We start from the raw sequence: 25824 nt of genomic DNA, 5'->3' as shown, positions 1-25824 counted from the left end.
ATAGGAGGAGCTGTTTTTGAAGAGAGGAGAGGGAGGGAGGGGAAGGGGAGACATATGCAGGACTTGAAAATGGCACATTTGAGGTATCTTTGAGGATTTATCTACAGAAAGAAATTCCAGGGTAGAAAGAACAGGAAGGATTCATTTTCATTAGTAATTTTAGAATTTTCACTTCTGGCCATGCATAAATCGGGTAACAAGGGCCACCCTTTTTAACCATATTATTGGAACGGGGAGCACTATTTCTCCTGTCCCTTCCTCGGTTCTTTTATTTGCTTTTCAGTGGCCATTACAGTTCAGGCTCTAGTATGCAACTCTTCTTTCTCAGAGAATGATTGTTTTCAATTCAGCAGTGGCAGGTGAGTTCCAAAAATGTTCCCTTTCTTAGGGATAATAACTATTAACTATGATCACACTGATAGAGATGATGAGTGAGCAGAATAGGAATGGATAAACGTTCCATTTGCTTGGCTTCCCAAGGCTCCCTGATGCAGGACTAGCAGTAAGGTGAAGCCCCTTGCTGGCTTATTTACTTAATAAGCATACCTAGAGGGATCGTCTCAGATCTTACCTGGGATATAAAGTTTGAAGGAAATAGAGTCATTATACCAATTATGAGAGAATTGGGAGACTTGTGTTTGACATGAGGATTTTCAGTGTCTACTTTACGGTGAAACTATTTGGAAAACATGTTTGTTCCCCAGTCCCATAATTTCATGATTCTGAGACATTTTTATTTCATCATTAAATAAAAGTCTGTTAGTGCTACAAGAAAATCTCACCCATCATCTGAAATAATCTTGTTAGATCGGGTAAAATGAGCCTTAGTTTGTCCAAGGGACTCAGTGATTGAGTTCCAACTACAATTAGGTAATGTTCTCCAGACTTAATTTTTGCTTTTGGTTTATAGCTCATCGAATATTTATCTTTTTTTTCCCCTTGTTTTGGTTGCCATGGGACTGAAACTTCCCGGTTGTCTGGAGTTTGGGTTCCCCAGAAACAGGCACTGAGACAAGAATTTGATTATTAAGTAGGTTATCTTGGAGATGATCCCAAGACTTGCCAGTAGCGAGGTGAGATGTGTGAGGGGGAGGGATAGAGAGCCAATAATGTGCATTATCAAGCCAGCCGGGACCGTGGGGAACTGGAGCTTTATCCTGTTGGGGAAACTCTGAAACCCTGTGAGTAAGCAAAAGAGAAGGAATAGCTCCATGTTACCCTATCAGAGAGGGGAGGAGCCTGGGATTTTCTACCTCCTAAGTTGTGTGAGTCATTGAGGGGCTGCTTCTGTGGGGACATTCATTTTCTGGTAGTTCTGGCCTGACAGGCGGTGGGTGAAATGGGTTCTGAAGTCCAGAAAAAAAGCCTCAGGCAAAGCAATGCGGGATTTGGCAGGTAGATGTAGGGCAGGTGTGTACTGAAGGGGTGATAGCCAGGGGTTATGGTTGCCTCCCTCCCCCCGTGAAATGAGTGACACCAATGCTCCAACTAAAGCCGTTTGAGTAAAAATGGGACTAATACCACTAATTAGACACGTTTCACTGGACCCATGGGAGAATAAGCGTATACTGTAATTGTGTTTTGCCTAGAGAGTTTTGGAGGTAGGATTTCTGGTCTTCAGAGCGATGAGGACTTTAGTAACAGGAGGGCTGTTTCATGTGTCTGAACAGCTTGCTGCAGGGCACAGCAGAAGTTTAGTAATTGGATTTTATCAAAAATGGTCTACAAGTCTGTAAATATAAAGGTAACTTCAAAAGTGACTTTCAGTGTGGTGCACATTGCATCTCTCTGTGCTGAAATTAGCTTAATATTTTATGTTGGGCAACAATGAATATCCCCACAGGCAGCCAATGTGATTATACAGCAAATGGGACAGAACATTCCACGTGGACTTTCTAATATCCTGATATAACTCTGCTCCAAACGTATGTTTGGTAAACATATGATTGAATAAGCTTCATATCTCAGAAGAATCTCGAAGCGAGGTCTCTTCTTCTTCTGGGAACTCTTTGTCTCAGATTCATGTAAAGGACTGTACATTTTGCAGCAAAAGGGATACTTTTGTCTTTTCCGTCCCTGTATTCTTGATATCGATAGGCGTGCTCAGAGCAAAGAAAGGGCCCGATAAATATTTGCTTAAATGGATTAGTGGTTGAATGGAATGTATGCGATGCTCAGTGCTTCTTTCCTTTCCTAAGGTCTGTATCACTTCTCAGTACCCGAAGACGTGGTTCTTGGCACTGCCATAGGGAGGGTAAAGGCCAACGATCAGGACATTGGTGAAAATGCACAGTCATCCTACGACATCATCGACGGAGATGGCACAGCACTCTTTGAGATCACTTCTGACGCCCAGGCTCAGGATGGCATTATAAGGCTAAGAAAGGTAAGCTGAGGAAGGGTGTGTCCATCCTCCGAATACCTTTATGAAACTTGAGTTTTGAAGTTTGCAGGAGCTGGGTAGCCTTCCTGACATGATCTTAGGGCTGACCGACGTTCAATTTCCTTAACTGTGGAAAAAGTCGAGTCTTTTCTGCACCTCATACCCTTGGCCCCACTTCCTATTTCAGCTGAGGCTGTGCCAGCCTGTTACCAGGCTGTTGGCAGCTTCCCGTCTCACCCATGATTTCTCTCTCCTCATCTGGTCCCAGTGTTCTTCCCTAAGCCGACGGAATTTGCTCCGTTCCTTGCCAGAGCGCTCGAGTCACAAAGGGAAGTCAACACTCAGAAGGGGAACTTCAAGCAACGAGGGACATAGATAGGAAGGGAATTTGTATTCTTCGAAGACATTATTCGGAGGCATATTTTCTAAGGTTCTTAAGAGGATTCCCAGTAGGAGGAGGACTCAGTTGCCCACAGAGGTGGCAAGTCCAGTGGCTTTTAATCCTTCTCCTATAACTGTCCCCCTTCCTGCACACCTGCTTCCTAGAATAGCTCCACACTGAAGATCCCGGAGTTTTTCCTGCAGGCCCTGCTTCCCGGTAAACTCAAGGATAGAGGACGCAGTCTGCCTCGGCTGCTCTGGCCAGCTCTAGCGCGGGAAGGGCAGGGCCAACCCTGCTTCCATCGCATGCTCCAAACCACACGTCGAAAGTCTGAGCGTTACGGTAAATGAGGCTCCTCTTTGCCGTGCTCCTGGGTGTGGGGCTTCCGTCGGAGAAAGAACTATCTCCATGAATAGAACAGATAATGTACAGCGATTTGCATCTACTTTTGCCAGCAGCCATTTCTTTTGTGATAGATGTGAAAAATTCTGCACCGCATTTTCCATATTTATCTATCATCATGACACACACATTCCTAAAAAATGTGTAGAACGCGTTTCATTATTTTATGGGCACTGGCATTTGCAAGGAAAATGTCCTTTAAAAAGAAAAGAAAGTGCCCTTTTATCCCCATCATGAGTATCTTTTTTCAATATTACTCTTCATATCTTTTCCATGAAATACTACCAGTTAATTTCAATTAAATTGTTGGTTCGTGGGATCCCTGGGTGGCGCAGTGGTTTGGCGCCTGCCTTTGGCCCAGGGCGCGATCCTGGAGACCCGGGATCGAATCCCACGTCGGGCTCCCGGTGCATGGAGCCTGCTTCTCCCTCTGCCTGTGTCTCTGCCTCTCTCTCTCTCTCTGTGACTATCATAAATAAATTAAAAAAAAAAAAAAAGGTGGTCTTAGTCCACCTTTAAAAAAAAAAAAAAAAATTGTTGGTTCGTGAATAAGAAGATAGATGGCACAGCACGCTCCCGGGAGCCAACGATTCTTCGGTCTCTTTGGCTCAGCATTGCAGTCACATGATTCCAAGCTTCCTGTCTAGTCCTCTCTGTCATGTCGCACAGGAATGTGCTCCCAGTGCTCACGCTCTTTAAATCCCCCATCGGAGACATAGCGACAATGGGAACCTTGAGTTTTCTGGATATACTTTTGTGTGCAAAATCAATTGTTTTAAGTGGATTTCGAGGGGGGAAGATGGCCGCCTTTACTTTGAGTCTGCGCACAGGAACACCAGCTTCCTGCCCGGCTTGAGTTTGGGTTAAGAGTTGCAAAGCACTTAAAAACTCGTGTTTAAAATAGAGTACAGTATCATTATACGTGAGTCAATTATTGAATAACCCAGAGCCACATTTTCCTTGGTTAATGATTCCTAATGTCATTTTTATTGTTATTATTAACTGCCATCCTTTGCTACCATAAGGTGCTTTTATAAACTGAAGCAATTAGCCGTGTGTTGTAGTTCGATTCACTGTTATTCATAAATATGGAACTATATACTACATGTTTTGACACCAAGAAACCCATGTGTTTTACTGTAGAGAACAATGTGTAGGGAGTCCTATTTCTACGACCCGTGGGTCTTCTTTTTCGTCTGATAAAATCCTGAGGACCCCGGGAATGTGTTTGGGTACATTGTCATTATGCGGAGCTAAGAAATAAACAGAACGTAATCTGCTATACTTAACAGTGTTTGTGAAGAATTCGAAATTGCAGGATTGTTACAGTAGGGGTGATTGGCAAATTATGAAAATGCTGATGTTGAATCCTCTATTCATGGGTACATGTGCCTAGTAATTTCAGAATAGACGGGGAGGTGAGTATCTGCCTTGTTTACTAGAAAATATTTCCCCAGAAAGCCAAGTCCCATTAGAACTGAATTCAAGTAGAAAAATCAACCCCGGATTTTGAAATAAGAAGACATATTTAAGCTTGTACAGGGGCTCTGAAAGAGTTCAGTGATGCCAGGTTGTCTTGCGATCTAGTTTTTAAAAATCTGCATTGCAGATTGAAAGTCCCGTTTCTTAGGAGGAATTGCAGCGCCCGCCTAAAGGGTCTCTCTGAACCTTGACAGACGTTGATTCTTGAAAAGTGGCCTTTTACGGGTTGCCAAGAATTGCACCTTAAGGGTTCTGCTATGGGGGGGAGGGACTTCTGATTCTTGAGGGGGACTCTTTGCTTCCACCTGCGTCTGTTTACGTAGGTGGTTAGCTGATGTCTCGGGGGCTTTTAAGGGATGACGTATTAATATGTCAGAAATGTTGTCAGTAATGGTGCAATGAGGTCATTTCAAATCGCTCTTAAGTGGCTGGTGGAGGCAAGGCCGGCCCCGGTAGTCTATACGGGCAGCGCTCCCACCGCCCCGTCTTCTAAATATACACACAGAGAACCCTGCATCTGTATACATATTTCTTTAGATGCCCACCTGCTTCATAGCCCAGAACGTATAATAGAGACCTTCGAAGAACGCCCTGAAAAATAAGAAGCCTCATTTTAGCCACATGATCAGTGGAGCCGCGGTGCTTTTCGACGCGGAATCAGAAAACCCTCTTTGTTGGGATTAGTGCTAAATGATGCTTTATAATGTCTCCTTGGACTAAACAATGATTATTTCTAGTTCCTTACATTTCACACACGGTTGCGGAAATGATAAAATATTCTTCCCAGATAGAGATTGTGTTCGATGCCGCCTTATCTCCCACCAGCAGAGGCCCGATTAACTGGCTGATTGGTATGCAGGTCATGCCGCCACTAGTAAAATTTTATTATGACTCTGAAGTGAAATTTTGATGGCACAATTCATGACTGTGAATATTTTGTGAATTCCAAGTGAAATGAGCAAAACAAAACAAAACAATAGGAGATTAGATTCACTGAGCTTGTATAATAAACAGATATCAATAAATGCCTGTAAAATTTACAGGTCGAATCTGAGGGAATGCAGAGTGATCCCATTAAGGCTCACAAATGGCCTTAAATGCACACAACTATCATCCATCAGCGTTAGACTCATTTGTTCTTGCTGCTGTGGTCATTAGCGAGGGGCATTCATCTCTGTCATTTCCTAACAGCCTCTGGACTTTGAGACCAAAAAGTCCTATACGCTGAAGGTAGAGGCCGCCAACGTCCACGTTGACCCACGTTTCAGCAGCAGGGGGCCCTTCAAAGACACGGCGACGGTCAAGATCGTCGTGGAGGATGCTGACGAGCCCCCGGTCTTCTCCTCCCCGACGTACCTCCTCGAGGTCCACGAGAACGCTGCTCTCAACTCCGTGATCGGCCAGGTGACGGCCCGGGACCCCGACATCACCTCCAGTCCCATCAGGTACTCCTTCCTCTTAGAGGCAGGCGGGCCACCGCCGATGCCCAGCACGTCCCTACAGGACGTGCTCGTGTGTGCATGCTGCGTGGCCCCCTGGGCGCCTTGGGGAGCAGGGCACGGGTGTGCACGGGTGTGCAAGGGTGTGCAAGAGCGTGTGCGGGTGTGCACGGGCCGCGTGGTCATGCTCGCCTTCCACAGGCCGTGTGCAGCCCCAGGGCCGCGGTGCCAGGGGAGCAGAGCTCCTGCAGCTCTCAGAACTCACTGCGAGCGCACAACTGTGTACATTTTATGTGGACCTCGGTGGATCTTTTAGAGATGTCTGTATATGTCTATATATATATATATATATTTTTTTTTTGTAAATATTGCCGGTTCATCTTCTTTCTTTTTTGACAGTTAAGTGAATTACATATAAGAATTTTAAGGGTATGAGACTCCTGTCCCAGTGCCTAAGAGACCCCTATATTATTTCTCTGTTTGGTGTTTGGTTTTAAAATTATTTTCTTATCAATTTATGGGCATTTCTGATAGGTCAGCATATCTGGGTTGGTGCCTTTCTCTGCCTTAAAAAAAAAAAACCCTTTTGTTTATACTTCCCTTGCTCAGAATTTTTTTCCAAGATGACATAGTCCTTTATTAAGACTTTTCTGCCTTTTTTTTTTTATAAATGAGGCTCAATTCTATTATTTTTTTTCCGTTGAGCTGTGTACATCTTTTCTCTTTTGCCAGTCATCCACATGACAGTGTAGGTGCTTGAGCTCAACAGCTTTCTTCCGAAAGATCACTGAAAATCTATACCTTGTACCCTGGTCTCCAAGGGTGAAGTGTTGGCTAATGAGGTGCCTGAGTGTGGATTTCAAATGCCGTCTTAGAAATGTTTGTCAGGAGAGAGACAGAGAGATGATGGAATATAGTTTTAAAGGGTTGTCCATTTAATCTGTGAACTAAATGTCAGTTCATCCCAACCTATTGAATGGAGGCATTTCCAACAATTTTCATCAAGGAAACTCTGGACAAGTGAGTTTTCTGGAAATCTTATTTATTCACTTCTTTTTTGTGTACTAAATCCCTGTTGCGGTCTAGAATCAAAACCCACAGAACAGAGAGTGTCCTAAATAACTTTAGTTATTTAAAATAAAATATTAAATATTGAATTAATATTAAATTAAATTAATAAATTTAATATCAAAATACATAAAATTAAAATAAATAAAATAAAATAATTATTTTGAGATGCAGAAAAGCTGGTGTTCATACCAGCCACTTCAAATCTCAGGCTAATGTTGGGTGTGACCCAAAAGGATACAAAGAACGTTTCCCTCAAAAGAGCCCAGCCTCTGAGAAGGTAAAATCTGGCCTACGGGTTTCGAAGACGGCCGGTTGTCCGTTGTGGGTTCTCAGCAATCCGACAAGCTGCGGCCCGCAGGGTGCCCACGCCTGCGAGAGGACTCCCTGGGCTCAGGGCCCTGGGTGGGTGCAGGTGTGCTCGATGCCCAGGAGACCACGGGTGCACGGCCCCCATTGCCCGTCCATCTGAGGAGGTTGAGAAGTGGCTCTGCAGGGAGATGCTGACGTGGGTGCAGGCGGGGGTCCCCCTAAGTCACGGCTGCTGCACCTTGTGTGACAGGGCCCGGGACAGGACAGGACAGGATGCCGTCGAAAGCAAGGGGCCCAGTGAGGCGGCAGGGAGGGGCCCGGCTGGCCCAGGGGCAGGATTTCTGCTCCTCCAGCAGGGGACATGCGATGTCCCAGCGGGTCTATACCAGGGCCCTGGGGACTGGGGTCAGTCCGCGGGGCCATGTCCCACAGGGCTGAGCGTGGCAGCGGCAGTGACCCGAGCCCTGCCCCCTGGACCCCACTTGGCAGAGCTGCGGGGCCAAGGCAAGCGACCAGCCACATGCCCTACACCCGCGGGGCCGAAGCAGGCGACCGGCCGTGTGCCCTACACCCGTTGTCACCTGTCCACTTACTGACACAGCCTGGAGGTCTCTGGACACTGATTCCAGTGCCGGGCAATCGGGCGATGACAGTCATCGGAGCAGCTCCTGATGTTACTGCTGTTTGTATTTGTATTATGACCAGTGCTTTGCATTCATTTTATTTTAGGTTTTTAGAAAAGGAGGTGGGGAGGGGCCAAGGGAGGGAGTCCCAAGCAGCAGGGGGAGCCCAGCCACATGTGAGGCTCGATGGCGACCCCAGAGCACGGCCTGAGCGACCTGGAGACTCGGATGCTGAGCCCACAGAGCCACCAGGCACCCCAGCTTTCAGAGGCAGGTGGAGGTGGGGGGCCTGAAGCTGCTGAGCACCAGCTGCCCTCTTACAGGCAGCCTAGCGGGGACGTGCGGCTGTGTCACCAGGAGACTCGGGCAGATAAAGCGCCTCCAGTGACACGCATGTGTCTGTGCCTCTGCTAGTCTGCGGGCGAGCGAGTGCTCCGTGGCACCCGGGGCCCCACCCAGCGGTGGGGGGGCGGTGGACACGGTGTCAGGGCTACCACAGGGCCCTGCTGTGTGGGGTTGGGAAGGCAGGCCCCACCCAGGCCGAATGCAGGCGGGGCGCTGCGCGGGTGAGGATGCCGGAGTCCTCAGCTGCAGCCACCAGCACCGGTCTGCTGGCCTGCGGTTGTTGCCCCCCCGCTCCCCCCCACAACCCCAACTCATTGGGTTTTGGAGAGCAGCTTCCTCTCTCTTTACACAACTGCTTAATTTCAGTAGAAAATTAAATTTCCTGAGTAGCCAGAGCAATGCACGGTTCCTTAGGAGCCTAGCAGACAGATTTAGAGCCGTTTAACCTTTTTAAACAGAACTAGAGGACACAGATATTCCGGGAATTACTGAGTGACAAATAGCTAGGCCTCGTGGCCTCTTCACAACTCTGCTACTTCACCCATCTGGTAGGGGAATGTTTACCTGCCCTCCAGCGGGAGACAGGCATTTACTGTGGCATTCGCCCCCTTACACGGCCAGTCCCATATGGGCTCGCCCACTTCCCAGACGACTCAACTTCTTTCTAGAGCACCTTGTCAAGCTGGAAACATGCTGTGCTTTAAAATTCTTACACGGGATCCCTGGGTGGCGCAGCGGTTTAGCGCCTGCCTTTGGCCCAGGGCGCGATCCTGGAGACCCGGGATCGAATCCCACGTCAGGCTCCCGGTGCATGGAGCCTGCTTCTCCCTCTGCCTGTGTCTCTGCCTCTCTCTCTCTCACTGTGTGCCTATCATAAATAAAATAAAAAATTAAAAAAATTAAAAAAAAAATTCTTACACTTAGACCTCTCCCTCTCCCTCTCCTTCTCCCTCTCCTTCTCCCTCTCTCTCTCCCTCCACCTCTATCTCTATCTCTCCCTCTTCCTCTCTCTCTATCTCTCCCTCTCTGCCTCTCCCTCTACCTCTGTGTCTCCTTCTATCTCTCCCTCTACCTCTATCTCTGTCTCTCCCTCTATCTCTCTCTCTTCCTCTCCCTCTCCCTCTATCTCTCCCTCTCTATCTCTATCTCTCCCTCTCCTTCTATGTCTCCCTGTACCTCCCTCTTCCTCTCCCTCTTCCTCTCCCTCTATCTCTCCCTCTCCCTCTATCTCTACCTCTATCTCTCCCTCTCTCTCCCTCTTCCTCTCCCTCTCCCTCTATCTCTCCCTCTTCCTCTATCTCTCTTTTTATCTCTCCCTCTCCCTCTCTGTCTGCCTCTCCCTCTCCCTCTCCCTCTATCTCTCCCTCTATTTCTCCCTCTCTATCTCTATCTCTCCCTCTCCTTCTATGTCTCCCTGTCCCTCCCTCTCCCTCTTCCTCTCCCTCTCCCTCTATCCCCCTCTATCTCTCCCTCTATCTCTCCCTCTTCCTCTCCTCTCCCTCTATCCCCCTCTATCTCTCCCTCTATCTCTCCTCTTCCTCTCCTCTCCTCCCCTCTATCTCTCCCTCTCCCTCTCACTGTATCTCTCCCTCTATCTCTATCTCTTCCCTCTCCCTCTCCCTCTCCCATCTGTATCTGTGTCTGTACCTGTATCTGTATATTCCCTTTCGGGAGAGAACAGACAGTGACATAGAGAGCCTCAGCCCCCCCCCCCTTCTAGGAACATTTATTGAACATTTGCTACTTTTTTTCAGTATCATATATCTCTCAGTAATATCAAATAATGACGGGTAAATTATTTAAAAGATGATATGTTTTGAACTTGCGTAGACTAAAGCTCAAATCCTATCATTGCAACTTCCTCCAGCAGCCGTTCTCTGGACTTCTCTGAGACTCAGTCTCTTCATCTGTATTTTGGGATAATATTGTGTCACTCACAGGGTTTCTGAAATAAATGAAGCTACTGGATTTAAAAATGTAGCAGCTATCAGCGTTGCTGGCTAATAAAGCCACAGTCGATATATATCACAAATGTAAATAGAAAATCCAGTGCTTATTTGGACAGAGATTCTTCTCCTAGGGTTGCTGACTGTGCAGCATTATCTGTTTTCCTATAACAGTTACTGGCTAAAGAGGCTACTTAACCTCAGTTAGTGTAATTTGCTGCTGCTGCTACTGTGCTGTTGTTACCAGGGAGTGCCCAGCCCATGCCAAGGGTGTGCCAGATGTACTCATCGCATCCCCTAACACCTCTGTACAGTAACATATATACTCATTAACCTAACAGATGATGAAACTATGGATTAAAAAGCCCAATTGCTGAGTATCACACAAATAATCAAGAGTGGAACTTTGCTGCATGCCTGGGGTTTTCTGACACACAATGCCTGCCCTCTGTCCCTCTGCCACACTCGCTCATCCCCTCTGATCTCAGTGACCGTATCTCCGCTTGTTGGAACAGCTTAGCAGGACCGATTTTAATTGAAATCGCAAACCTCTCATTCTCTAAATGGCCTCATTCCATTTGAGATGCATATCAACAAGGAAGGAGAATATCCCAGGTCTGTGGCATTAACCAGAATATGGATGGAGTGCTCCTTGCTCATCAGTCTAGCGCCTTTGTATGGGTTTTGTTCCTACTGGCTGTAAACCCAGTTGTGGTTAAGGAGGTAAAAGAAGAAACAGTGGTCTAACAATAGCATAAATTAGACATTGTGCTAAGTTCCTGCTGTGCATCATTTCACTTATTTTTCACACACACACAAAAATGCTGTGAAATAGTATGATTTTAGTTTTAGGGAGAAGGAAGCTGAGGTTCTAAAAGGATGGATTCCCTGTGTATGATTTTACCGTAGGGGGTGCAGGCCCAGGATTTAAACCTAAATTTCTTCTAACCATTTGCTGCCATGTCTGTGCATGCTTCGCTGTGCTCTGGCGTTTCCATGTAGAGTGGGATGATGACAGCTCAGGTTTCCTGAGCCCATACTTTGTGACAGACACTAACAGACACTTTGAAATGCTGTTCTAAGCAGTTAACTGTTTATCTGTAAGGTAAAAATCCTCAGCACAGAGTAAGTGTTAAAATATAATTCAGTGCCTTCATGTCAGTCTTCTATGGTTCATTTTGTCCTTTAAAGAAATTTTTTTCAAGTGTGCATTTGGTGTTACCATGGTGTTGAGATGACATGTGACTGGGCTTTTTTTTTTTTTTTTTTTTTTTGGTAGTTGCTTCCTGTTTCTTTCAGAGCATTCACCTTAAGTAAGACTACACAAGCTGCTTAAAATAAAAGTGGGGATGGTGGCCATTCAGCAGGCACAGTAGAGTGACACATGACCATGGTAGCCACAGTGCTCTGTTGTCCTAACTCCTCTTCTGAATGGAAGTGCCCACTTAGCATAAGAGAGTGCATTGTTTTCTTCCTACTTGTACTCAGGCACTTTTATGATTCACTGTAGTTCTCTGGCTTGCTGTTAATGAGCTCTTTTCCTGAAAACACTCTCTTTACAACCCCATGTCCAATGATGCAAATGTGGGAGTATTTCACACAGTGGAGAGCCTGGCACCAGGGTAGACTGTGTATTGACTGACTTTCTTCTCAGTCTTGTACTAACTCCCATTTTTGGTAAGGACCTAGTTTTTTTGTCTGTTTTAATTTAATATTAGAATTTTTTTTTGGTGATAAAAAGACTACATAAATGCTACCCTTTAACAGATTTTTAAGTGCATGATATAGTCCTGTTAACTCTAGGCACGGTGGTGTACAGCACCTTTCTAGAACTTATCCATCGTGTGTAACTAAGACTTTATACCCAGTGATTAGTGACTCTCCATTTCTCCCTCCCCCCAGCCCCTGGCAACCACCATTCTATACTGTTATGAATTTGGCTCTTCTATGTATGTATGTATTTATTTATTTATTTTGAATTTGATGATTTTAGATTATCTCCTGTAAGTAGAGGCATGTGGTACTTATCCTTCTGTGACTGGCTTATTTCACTTAGCGTATTGTTCTCCAGATTCACCTGTGTTGTGGCACAGTATAGAAATTCCTTCTTTTTAAGGCTGAAAAGCGTTCCATTCTATGTATATACTGCATTTTCTTTCTTGATTCATCTGTTGATGGTCATTTAGCTTGTCTCCACATCTTGGCTCTTGTAAAGAGAGCTGCGGTGAACATAGGAATGCTAATCTCTCTTTGAGATCCTGGTTTCAGTTGTTTTGGATAAATACCCAGAAGTGAGATTGCTGGATCATATGGTAATTCTATTATAAATTACTTTTTAGGAACTGCCATACAGTTTTCCATAGAGGCTGCATGTCTTTGGATTCTCACCAATAGTATGCAAGGATCTGTGCAATGACTGAGTCTTTTTAAAGTAATTAAAACTTGATTATTTAGTTCCTGCACACCCTTAGCAGATAACAGTTTGACTGACTCCCAATTCGGAAGTACCAACTCTTCAAATCATTGTTCCAAAAAAACTGACGGTACTTGTTAATTCAGCTATCAGTGATTAATGCGTAAATTAAGTCATACATTTATTTAGTCAGATAGCTATTCAGTCATTCACACACATATATATGTTGAGCCACTTGCAGTTGGCTCAAAATTGCATCTTTCTATAAATTTCCCATATAAAGCCTGCAAACCAATGTTTAGCAAGACATTTTTTATTTTGTGCCGTGTGTTATATAGGGTTTATTTATTTTGTACAACTAATATCATTGTAACTCACACTTATCTAGGGAATTTCTATGAAGACAAAGCCTCCACCCTCATGGACCTTATTCTATAGTAGGGAGGCTGGTGAATAGCTATGGAAAACCCAAGCTCTTCACATTTCTCTAATTAGATGCATGCTATCTAAAAATGATAAATAAAGATAGACGATGGAACTTTAGGGTCACATGTAGGAAGAAGTTTCCAGTTTCATAATGGATTTGAATAGAAGCAACTATAGATATCTAGTGATGCTAAAGTGGAACTATCTCACACTGTAGAGAACCTCATATTAATTTGGATAGTGGACTATATATATATATATATATTTCTTTACTCTCATCCCCTCTTCCTCTCTCTGTTTCTCTAAAGAAATGCTTTGGTTTGAAACGGGCTCCTTTTTCTCCTTGAGGAATAATAAATAATATGTGATGCAGGGACCTTAGAATCCTGGGACTAGCAGAACCAGATAATATTATTTATTAAAGCAGTTAGAGCAACCAGTGGAGCAATTAGAGGCAAAAAGCTGAAAACTTGTAGATGGAATTTTTGATACTAAAAGTGCATGTGAGAAAATGTTAAAATGGTTTCTTTAGGCATAATAACAAAAGCTAGAATGAAATTAAGCAGTGAGAAAGGAACAGTTGGAGTTCAGTGAAATATAATAACTGATTCATAACTAAGGGGTTTATTTCATTATAAGTGGCTCTAAATAGCATCTTCACTTGCAGTTGGCTCAAAATTGCATCTTCCTATAAATTTTCCATATAGAGGCTGCAAACCAATGTTTAGCAAAATATTTTTTGTTATATAAAAGTGCATTTATGCCTGTTAAATTTGAAAAGTAGATATACGCTGTCTTTCTCCAGGAGCAGCATCTCCCTAACTGTGTTCTAAGGGACACTATTGGGATTAAAGACACTGTGGCCAGATCACTTTGAACTCAAGTTTCTTTACACTAGGACTTCATAGGTACATTAATTTGCCAAAGTGCCTTGCACTTTTTAAGAAAGAAAAAAATGAAAGCAGCACATTCAGTCTTAGAAGTCTTTGTGGTTTTCCAGAGAATCGAGCATATGGTGTGAGGGAGGGACACTCAGGCTCCGGCAGTGGTCCTTGCCCTAGATGTTAATGCAGTGAGCCTTGCACGGATCACAAGACTTATTCCTCCATGTGTAGCAGGATATGTATCTTTTTTGTTATTATATGAGGCTTCCTCCCCCTACCCCCCTTTGTTTTCCTTCTGTAGGACATGACTTTAGTGAATACTTTGACTCTATCACCTTAGGCCAGGAGTCAGCAAACTGTATAGTCCTTGTGCCTGAGCTGATCTACTACATTTTTTTTACATGAAATTTTATTGGAATACAACCATCCTCATTCTTCTATGCCCGACAACTGCATGGTTGAGTAGCTGTGGGAGAGACAGAATGGCCTGCAGAGCCTAAAATACTTTCTTCTACAAAGAAGTTTGCCAACCCCTACACTAGACAAATAAGGGTTTGGATTCCCATCAGGAATTTGAATACTTGGTTCCCATATCATTCTGGGGTCTTATTCTATCCCAGAAACTCCCTAAAGATAAAAAGAGTTAATTTTTTTTAAACCTGTAGCAAAGAAATTCTTTGTATGAGAATCCAGCTATATGTGACAGGAATTGGCATCTCCCACACTTTCCTGAGGGCACTTGGTTTCCTCATGGGACTCCTGGTGTTGTATACTCATGTTGAATCTGCCAGAAAACTCAGGTTTTGTTTAGTGCAGCTTTGGGGCCCATCCTCATAACTATCCTTACAGGCTACAAAAGGTATCCTGAAAAGTGCTGTGATGCTTGGAGTGGGGCATTTACTTATTTCTTGCATGAGTTTATTATAAGACCCCATTTTTTCTCCATTCCACAGACCTCAGTAATGACTACAATACAGGGGTTTTCGGAATTGAGGCTGGTGACTGCCTTAGCCAAACCCTGGTCTCTGCATTGCAGGGTCTTGGTAAATTCACTGAGTAGCAATGTTTCTCTATCTAAAAGTGTAAGACGGCATGAAGTAGAAATTCACTTGGACTAGACTGGCTGTGGTATGCTCAACAAACTCTAACATGCAGGCTCCAAAGCCAGAGCAGATACTCAGTGAGTGACACTGGAAGTCATCTGTGGTTCTTTATCCTTGCCTATTTAGGAGTTTAGTATAGTGCCCTTCATACGTATCTCATTTCTACTTCATTAACTCTTTGAATCATCACATACTCTGTTTGCATGAAACAACTTGTTATAGGTGGTTTTCCCTGGAAGTAGATGGGGTCTGAAGTATAGGAGGTTTGGTAGGCATCAGCACCTGTGGATGGAAGGAGACAAAGAGCAGGATGAGTGGGGGGTGGGGTGGGGGGGCAGGAGGGGGAATCAGACTGCATCAAAGTCCCAGCAAAAGACCGTGGCCCAAAGCACTGGGTCTCTCTGGAATGGATGTTAGTCACCAGAGGAGTGCTGCATCATGCCGGAAGGGCCTTTATCCCTGCCTTGCTTCATCTCCAGATAAACTCTGAGCTTAGGCTCCCAGACTAAGGAGTGGATAGTTGAAGGCGGCCTACTGACCCCTCTCCACACCGCTCAGGGATCCTTCCTTGAAGGAAGAGCTGCACGGCGTATTGCCATGTCAGTCGTGGAGAAGAGCACGAGGCCTCTTTATTAGTGAGGTGATTTGACTGGATTCATACTGCTAGCCATGTAGCTCCCAAACCCATGTTCCCACCACACTACAGCATCTTCCTTTAGGCAAATATACCTCTGCTCTGCATTTTGGGATGCAAACCCTAAGGCGCAGATGGCTCAGCTGAAATGCTATCGCTATGGTAGGGCAGTAGGTATCCAACACCATGGAGCTGCATGTATTCATAAAATGTCATCAAATATTGTAAAACAAGTGATCTACAGTGGTAAAAATAGCGTAATAATCTAGAAAGAATCATTGGAAAGTGCTGATCTTGGGTTTAAAAGTTTCTGTAATTTTTTTGTTTGTTTTCGTTTTCTGATTGGTGAAGTCTTTGTCTCCTCTAGGGAACAAAATTTGATAATAATGTTTATATTCCAAGAGAAACAAAGATAGCAGTATTATCCAACATTGTTATAAAGCAAAATAAACCTTCTATTTTGCATCCCAACAAGGGGAGATTGGCATCCTTATCTGATGTTCAAATATTTATGGGAGTCCTTTCAACCGAGCCATTATTTTTTCTTATATTTCTACACTCTGATTTGACACCGGGTATTAGCTTTTGATAAAGGACAATCAGATTTGACTTAGTGTTACAGAGGAAAACATTACATTGCATATTTTAGAAGAGAAGATCTTAAAAATGGAGAAATGCCATTTCCATCCAGCTATCAGAAATTTATTAGCTTTAGTCTATGTGTCTGGAGCCGCTTGGATGGGGAGTGAAATAGTTCAGGTTGAAGTGCCTTCCAAATGGGCCTTAGGGTTCGAATCAAGTTTTGGGATGGTCTGCTGAGGTGAGTAGCTTCACAGAAAATGAGAATAAGATTTAGGAAAGTCCTTAATGAGGGTCAAAGTAATGGAAAATATGTTTAATAGTGCAAATGAGTGAAAGACCTAATTGTCGTTCCAAAGCCAAAGGCCTGAAATTAGACATAGCAGGTATGGAAAGGGAGCAGGACCTGGAGAGTCCTGACGTGTGGGAGATGTGCTCACTGGAAAAAGAGGAAGCCTGTCTGGATCACCTCTATTAAACACCAAGTGTTTGGTATTAGACTTTACACTTGCTTAGATGCACAAGGCAGGCATTGTGTCTAGGGATGAGTCTTTTTGGTGGAAAAGACTTGTCTCCCTGGAGAGAATTACATCTGCTTGAGCAGTGGAATGGTGTGCTTGTATTAGTACCATTGTATGACAGTTAGGTAAACAAGCTCTTTCAGTATAAATGTATTTTCAGCCCATAAGAGTTAAAGGCTGCAGCTTATCTACTTGTTAATTCCCAGCATTTACCCTAAGTCCTTAGCATTTACTAATGGAACCTAAATTTACTAAATATCCAATGAAATTTTCAATGCATATGTAACTTTATGACATTAAAAAATACTTACTTTAATATAGTTATGTACCACTCTTATTATTCCTTGGGCATGCATATTTCCCATAAACACTACTTTTTTTTTAACACTGATGATTTTGCCCAAAATTGGACAAATATATAATCAAATACCACTATCCTCATAGCTGTCTAACGCTCAGTGTCAGATACTATGGTCAGGATATGATACTTAGTATCTAACTTTATGACTGAGGAAAAAATGGGTATTATCTGCATTTTACAACCACAGACATCGAGAGTCAGGACAATTTATATGGGCTACTCGAGTCATTTATATGGAGGATCAAATAAGAAATTAATATATGGGGTTTATCAGAGAAGCTGAAAATTAGGAAGTCAAAAGTGCTACAGGAGGTGCTTTTTTTCCCCACACTATCTCCGTTTTATTGTTAATGTAGCTTCATCAACTTTGAATATCCTTTCATATAGAGAAAAGTCATTATTGACATGATGGGCAGCCCCAGAAAGGTATAGAAGAGAATTCAACGGATGCTCTTCACTCTGGATTCCCCCTGAGAAGAGGAAGAGGCTGTGAGCCTTCCATAAGGGCATTTCTTCAGCATTTCTCCATCTCCTTTACTTTCCACATCCAAATAATCACCATGTTTTGTTTATTTTACTTTCTAAACTCCCAACACCATCATCTCTAATGTGAGCACTTACAAACATCCCATTTGCCTGCCTCCGACCCCTTGATATCCACACAGCTGCCAAACTAATCTCTAAGTCAGTGTAGATCTATGTTGTCCGACAGATTAGTCACTAGTCACATGTGACTCTTTGAATTAGAATAAAATTAATTTAAATTAAACAAAATACAAATTTCAATTGCTCAATTATGCTAGCTAGGTTTCAGGGGCTAAGCAGCCACATGTAACAAGTAGTTACATGTTGGTCAGCTCAGAGCATATTTCTACATCACAGAAAGATCTATGAAATTCAGCTGTGGCTTAGATCCTACGAGTTTCCTGCTATATTTCTTCAAATGGTTCACCATTCCCTACAGGTACCAAAAAAAAAAAAAATCCCCCACACGCAAAAGTACTTTCTAACATCCTTCATGATTGATTCTTTTTTTAAAAAAAGTTTTTATTTATTTATTCATGAGAGACACACACACAGAGAGAGAGAGGTAGAGACACAGGCAGAGGGAGAAGCAGGCTCCATGCAGGGAGCCCGATGCAGGACTCAATCCTGGGACCCCGGGGTCACGCCCAACCATTGAGCCGCCCACGTACCCCCTTCATGATGGGTTTCTTGATGTCCTTCCCCTGTTGAATCCTGAACTTCAGCTACACCAAGCTTTGTTAAGGTCTTTGAGCACAGTGAACATATTCCTAACTCAGACTTTTCACATTTGCTGCTGCTGCTTTTGATATGAATAATTTTAATATTTTATGCATCTCAGCCTTTTTCTTTGTTGTCTTCATGAATAGTCACTGTAAGCTTTGAAAAGACTTACTTTCATTGTCTTTCTTCATCTATAGACTCAGTGACATGAGCATGAGGCCATACCTGTCTTTGCACCTAATACAATGCTGCCTTCCTTGTACATGCGATACTCAATAAGGAAGTAAAGGAAGGAAGGAAGAAAGGAAGAGCTGAGATGGAAGGAAAGGATGGGAATGAAATGATAGAACACTCGCCTGTCGGACCTGAGCTCTTCCCACACTCGTCTAGTCCTTTAATTTCATAGATTCCTAGACAGACTTAAACTCAAGATTTTCTGCTTGCATTTCTTCTGCTGAGGATGCTGTGCCTGCATATTCTACCTAGAAAAGTCCTGCTCATTCTTGTGTCCCCAGACAGGTGCTGTACCCTCCTAGTGTCACCTCTAACTACACCTCACTCGGTCCCAGGCTGGCTTAACTCACTAAGCTCACTGCAGTGTGAACATTACTTCATTACACAGCTTGCCACTTTTCATTGTAAGCAATAAGGTCACACCGATGTGTCCAAGAAGAGAGTTTTTATTCAAACATTTAGCATCTCACTTGGCTCCATGAAGCAGCCAACTAAATCTTTATTGAAATTTTAAAAAGGAATAAAAATGTTGCATTTAATCCCTTCACATTGTGTAGAGCTGCATTCTACTTTCCCCCCATATTTTTACAATCATATCATGTTTAGAGTTTTCAGTTATGAATGATTATTTTGATGACTCAGACAATTAGAATTTCTCCAAAGAGATTATATAAATATTGAAGTATTAACCATGCATCAAATTTTGCCTGGGATTTACTCTAAGGAATTCTTTTGTTGTTGTTGTTCTTTTTGGTTCTGTGACTAAAGAAAGTTGTACACAAGACTCTGGCTTTTGGTCTCTATTTTTCCAAGATAAAAATTGAACTACAAAACAAAACACACACACAGAAAATAGGATCTCCTATGAACTGACAGATTTGGAATCTGAGATTTCTATATTTGACCCTAAATTAAGTAAAAGGTACCTGAGGATGATTGTGTTGGGTGCATCTGCTTCACTCTTTAGGTGAAAACAAGCAAGTCGAAATATGACAACATTGTCTTTCTCCATATGAACACCAAACACCAGAATCTTTCAAATATGTTGCTATTGTTTAAAAATACCTAGAGCTTTGGCAGAGTCCCTTCTGGAAATAATGATAAAGGCTCAGTGTAAAACCACTTTTAAAAAGTGTGAGTAAATTTAGAACACGTTACCTAATTTGGGACTCACCTTAACCTTTAAAAGAAGGCAATCGTGTTGTTCTCATTTTTAGATGAAGAAACTGAGGGTTGGCTGTATCACGTGGCTTCACAGAGAAGTTAGGAATGGAAGCGCCATTTCCCGGGAAAATCAGCAGGCGTTTCACAAATATTATAGTGGAAAGAATATAGTCTGGGCTAATTTTTTAAAGGAAAACTGTTATCACTTTATCTGATTGTCAAGGTAATCGGTGGAGCTCCTTGTGTACACTCCACCGTTTACCTTGCACAGTTTGCTCATGTTGCACCGAAGTCACTGGCAGGGAAACGGAATACTCCCTGGCTTTGGGACCTTAGTTATAAAAATGCTTAAAATGTTCTTGCCATTGTTACAGACCAAGGAGCCGCAGTTGAATAGGGGATAGAGGGCCTCTGTACATAGTGTTGGTGGTGTGATTGGTAAGAGGAGGTTGAAGATGCTTTAGATGAGTATGTAGGTAAAATATTTGGATATGGACAACAAAACACACAAGTTGGATTTTGGTGCCTAATGTTGGTATGAAGTATAAATAGTTGAACTGTGTTAATGGAGGAAACATATTACTCAGGTGATTTAATGGCCATTCAATATAAAATGGGAGCAGCATGCAGAATAGGATGCTGTTTCCCACACAAGGCTATCCGTTGTCCGCTTTGATCTATTCTCAGCCCCTTCACCATTGGTATCTCCTTATATTTACTTCTGAACCCTACAAGCTCCCTTTTATTGGATAAACTGGTGACATCAGTTTGTGCTCATGGTCAGAATACTGTAGGTTGAATGAATCTCCACACAAGATGCTATGCATCTAGTTAGGTCTTTTCTTGCATCTGTAGCCTTAATTTCACAGAGTAAGATGATAGAAGTTCTTGCCATTTACTTGTAAGACATAGTGCTGTAGGTTGGTGAAACAGTGCTGTGGAAGCAAACCAGGGAATTTGTTGGAATAAAATGAGAAAGTTTAAATAGGGCTTCTAAAACATATTCATTGTACTAGACGGAGAATGTCTATTTCCAAAACTTCCATCATTAGAATTGATGTTAACATGACCCAAGGAGCCCATTTTCTCACATGCCACTTCCCACTGTGTTAATAAGAAGTTCCTTCTTACTCTGGCAGGAAGGCGACTCTCCAAAGTGTATTCTATTCTCAAAAAACGAGATCTTTTGTCTAACACATTTTAAGTAATTCTGCAAAGGAACAGCAAATCCAAAACATGCATATTTTTGAGAATTAGAATGGAGACTTCAATACCAGAGATACAATTCTGTGACTTTGAAGACATGAATTAGGAAGCATTGAATTTTTCAGTAGATATAACATGAACAAAATAGTTCTTTCTCATTTTTTATTCTTTCCCTAACCCGTGGATTCTTTTTCCTTACATTTCCTTAGCACCATGTTTCACACATAGTAACAATCCGTGCTTGATAAATATTTGTATTGTACATCCTTTCCACAATGAGTCATTGAGTAACTGCAGTGCAAGATCCAACCAACGTGATACTACAATACATGAATCAAAAATTTCTCCTTGTCCTAAGGAGAGGGAAAGTCCGGCAGATGTCTAACTGTAGAAAATAGAAAGGACATCCTTGAGGAGACAGTGGCTCAGGTCACATGCAGAAGGCTCCTTGTGGGTGAGCTGTGAGCTGTGGAACCCAGAATAGCCCTTCATTTCATCAGCCGAGAGCCTGTGCTCCATGGAGGTACTCAGAGGAGTAGCAGGTATCGTGCACAGGTGAGGACTGGTAGCGATGGACATCGCAAAGGGTTCTAGGATAGCTCTCTAGTGTCACGTGTGAAATTCTCCCTTTCCCGAGGGATGTGAATGATAGTCCTTATTTATATATTTCCATTTGCAGAAATTTATGTCTACAGTTAAGTCTGGGCTTGAAGGCATCTCTTACAGATTGAAGAATTGGTTCATCATTTATTTTATTGCTCATTCATTTATTTGCCTAATGTGAGTCATATATCAACTCATTTACTGCAAAGCACCACTCTGTGAGGAAGATATTCCCTCCTATTTACAGAGGAGTCTGCGAGATTATGAATAGTTACATAATTTGAGTGAGATTCTGCTAGAGGTTCTCATTTCTCTGATTTTGCTTCTTCCACTTATGTGCTGCTACTCAGATACTCACAGGGAATCCCAGGAAACAGAGTGGCTTATGGGTCTACTTCCCAGGTATCTAGCCAAAACTGTGACATTTTGAGATTTTACAGAGTACACTGGATCCTCAAGTTTCAGTTGTTACCCCAGGTTTGCTTTCTTAATTCACTCTGGATTTTTTGGAATTATTTTCCATTAATCGACCTAAGGAAAGAGCCTGTATTAGCTTCTGATGTGAGTGTTGCCCTTTATTGCTGCTGATGTGACCATAGCGTATGGTGGAGTGAGTGGGTGGGAGGAGAGGCGATGATGTGGATGCTGGGAGCTCAGAGGACCAGAGGCAAGCAAGCTGGTTCTTTGCAGCCAGAGATGCAGTGGGTGGCCCTGGAATGTGTGCGTGTGGTGGGGACGTAGGATGGAGCAAGCACCTCCTGAGAACATTCCTGAACGTGGTGCGCTTTCGGTTTCTTTCTAGCGTAATCATTAGCTATGTAACAAATTATAAAAATGTCAAAAATGTAGTTAATCTTAACTGCCATTAAAAAAAAAGATCATATGTTGTTCGATATTAATACAAAATTGAATGTGTCCAGGAAGTCTTTGAACCTGCAATGGTGAGTTCATGAGACAGAGAAAAGTTGGTGGGAAAATAAAGACCTAAACGAATGGTGCCAGAGGTGCAGGTATCATGCCCCCACTTGCTCTCCCTTCTCGGCTCTATTTTTCATCCCTGAAGCTGACATCTTTTATGCGTTTGCTTCTACTGACATGAGAACGCGGATGAACTTGTTGAGGGGCAGGAGAGCCAAGAAGTGAAAGGGGTGCTACTTTGGACCAGAGGGAGGGATAGGGAACCATCAGGAGAAACTTATTATCATGTCCAGATAAGTAGTGAAACATTACAGATGTTTAAATACAGATTTATTGAGCAATTACTATGTGTCAGGTCCTGTAATAGTAAGTGCTTGGTATGCATTACCTCATTAAAACCTCACAAAACCTATTGGAATTCCCATTTTGCAGATTAAGTAGCAAAGACACGGGCAGATGAATAGCGCGACTGACTTACACCTATGCAAGTGATGAGATCAGAACACGAACTCAGGTAGTGAGACGAGGGCCCATGTTCTTTATGATGAGATGATGAATGGGTGTGGACTTTACCACCTTGGACCGTCCTGGTAGCCTAAGAATAAACAGCCAGAAACCCAGGGCATGCCCTTAAGCAGCAGAGCAGAGTTTTCTAGAAAATAAAGTGGGTTGAACACTTATCAAGAGGTTTGGGAGCATCTGGGTGGCTCAGCCGGTTAAGTGTCTGCCTTTGGCTGAGGTCAGGATCCTGGGGTTCTGGGATCGAGTTCTGCATCAGGCTCCTTGCTCAATAGGGAGCCTGCTTCTCCCTCTGCCTGCCGCTCCCCCTACTTGTACTCTCTTTCTCTCTCTCTGACAAATAAATTAAAAAAAAAAGATGGGAAATGGAGGCTTATTATTCCCTAGCTTTCTGGAGAGTTCTAATTCTTTATCATCTTATTTAATAAATCATATTTCCTTTGATATATTTCAGTATATGAAATTATGAAATCATATATATTGTAATACATATATAATATATGCTATACTAAAGAATTCTTTTTTTTTATTTATGATAGTCACACAGAGAGAGAGAGAGGGAGAGAGGCAGAGACACAGGCAGAGGGAGAAGCAGGCTCCATGCACCGGGAGCCCGACGTGGGATTCGATCCCGGGTCTCCAGGATCGCGCCCTGGACCAAAGGCAGGCGCCAAACCACTGCGCCACCCAGGGATCCCTAAAGAATTCTATATATATATATGTGTGTGTATATATATAATGTAGACATCTGTAAGATGTTCAAACCGGTTGCATTCTAAAATAAAAATAATCACAATTTTGGGTTCGGAAAACTGAGTACACAGGTGACATTCGATGATGTCACTGTTACACAAAGGGTGTGAGAGCCCTTGATCCCTCCTGATATTTAGAGGTCCACACACACAAGTGTTGACAAAGCATGCCACGCTAACCATCTCTTCCCAGTCCTCACAGCAATCCTATTATCTAGTACTAATATCATCCCTATTTTTTTTAAAGATATTATTTATTTATTTGAGAGACAGAGAAGATGAGGGGAAGGACAAGTATACTCCCCACTAGGAGGGAACCCCATGCAGGGCTTGATCCTGGCACCCTGAAATCCTGACCTGAGCCGATGCCAGATGCTTAAACTAGCCACCCAGATGCCCTATCATCCCCATTTTATATGTGAATAAGGTCGGCCCTTCCTGTACTAGCTGGCGTATACATGGACTTCAGAGGGAATCAAACATGAATATTCATTCTGGTTCTGGTATTTACTAGTTAGGTTACTTAAAATGTCCTCTAAGGGTTTCATTTTTCTTTTCTTCATTCTATAAGAAACCAGAGAGAGGAGGACAGAAGAAGGAAGAGGCATCTAGCCTGTGCCTGGTCTACACTTGGTGTTGAATGCATTCTTGTTGACTCTGTTGAGTCAGGATTCTGGGGACATTTGGCAATTCTTAGGAACCTTTATCATAAAGTCTACTAGGCAATAAAATGTCTGAAATGTCTACACAGGCAGCAAGGGGCTGGTTTCTTGAAATAGTTGAGGTAGATTTTAAACTGAATCTCAACAAAGCCATTTTTCCCCCATCAAGTTCTTCCCATTGTGTAATCTCATAATATTATGACATTCTTACCTGTGATCTTACTAAAGGGCTGTATTTATAGCCTATTTTATAAATTCTCATGACTCACCCCATAGAGTCAGTCATGAACTGGAACTTTAGAAAATGGGAAAAATATCTGCACCTGTTAGAGTTATGAGACTTAAACGACACCCAGATGTTTTTCCAGTTTTATGCTATTTACAAGCTGTTAAGAAAGGGGCCTTCTCTGCCCCCTCCCAAGTAGGAAAGTTTGTTAAAGTTTCATGTAATCCGACATGGTGATTCCAGTGAGCGTGATGATGGTAATGATAAACATATCTCTGGTCCTTTTAGAACGTGTCTTAGAGATTTATTCATGCTTATTTTTAGTCTGTAGCCATATTGGATCAGTGAAAAAGTTGAGGTTCAGTGAATCTATTAATTATCCCCCAAACAGCAATACATAAGTGATAGAGATGGAATGACTGTCTTCTCATTGTATCCTCATTGGTGGAGAACAGAGACATCCTGTGCCTCCTCCTTTTTTTCATAAAGGCATTAATCCCATCATGAGGGCCTACCCTCATGACCTCATGTTACCCTGATTACCTCCCAAAGGCCTCATTCCCAAATACTATCATACTGCGCATTAGGAATTTAACCTATGAATTTTGTGGCGACACAAACCATCAGTCCACAACACCCTTCCTTCATTCTATGAGAAAGCAAAGAGAACAGGACAGAAGAAGGAAGAGGCACCTAGCCCTGTGCTTGGCCCGTGATAAGTGGTCCCTGTTTCCATTCTATCCTGTGTTAGTTTATTTCACTGCTTATATATGGGCCGTTTTTTCTAAATAGGTCTTGTGTTCCTCAAGACACTTAGCCTACTGGATTCAGCATTGCATAACCAAAACACAGATCTTGATGCATAAAGAGGATAGCTATAAATGTTGGGGGGAAAAATAATTCCTGTGTTATCTTGATGCCTAGTGTTCATGAGAAGCCGTTGGTTCTAGATACAAAATACCTTAATGGTGTCTTATCTGAAAGAGTTT

The 25824-nt window shown here is 42.9% G+C and overlaps 1 protein-coding gene across 1 annotated transcript in view; it reads left to right on the top strand.

The window, feature by feature from the left end:
• Positions 1 to 25824, top strand: part of CDH8 (cadherin 8) — a 359125-nt gene that overhangs the window by 196115 nt on the left and 137186 nt on the right. Inside the window, exons 6-7 of the mRNA XM_055306104.1 lie at positions 2199 to 2386; positions 5841 to 6094. Coding sequence (XP_055162079.1) covers positions 2199 to 2386; positions 5841 to 6094 — 442 coding nt within the window. The remainder of the gene's footprint in view (positions 1 to 2198; positions 2387 to 5840; positions 6095 to 25824) is intronic.

The sequence above is a fragment of the Nyctereutes procyonoides genome, unplaced genomic scaffold (assembly GCF_905146905.1).
Source record: "Nyctereutes procyonoides isolate TBG_1078 unplaced genomic scaffold, NYPRO_anot_genome, whole genome shotgun sequence".
NCBI lineage: Eukaryota > Metazoa > Chordata > Mammalia > Carnivora > Canidae > Nyctereutes > Nyctereutes procyonoides.
Note: the sequence above shows the minus strand (reverse complement) of the source record. Positions and strands in the feature narration are given on the sequence as shown.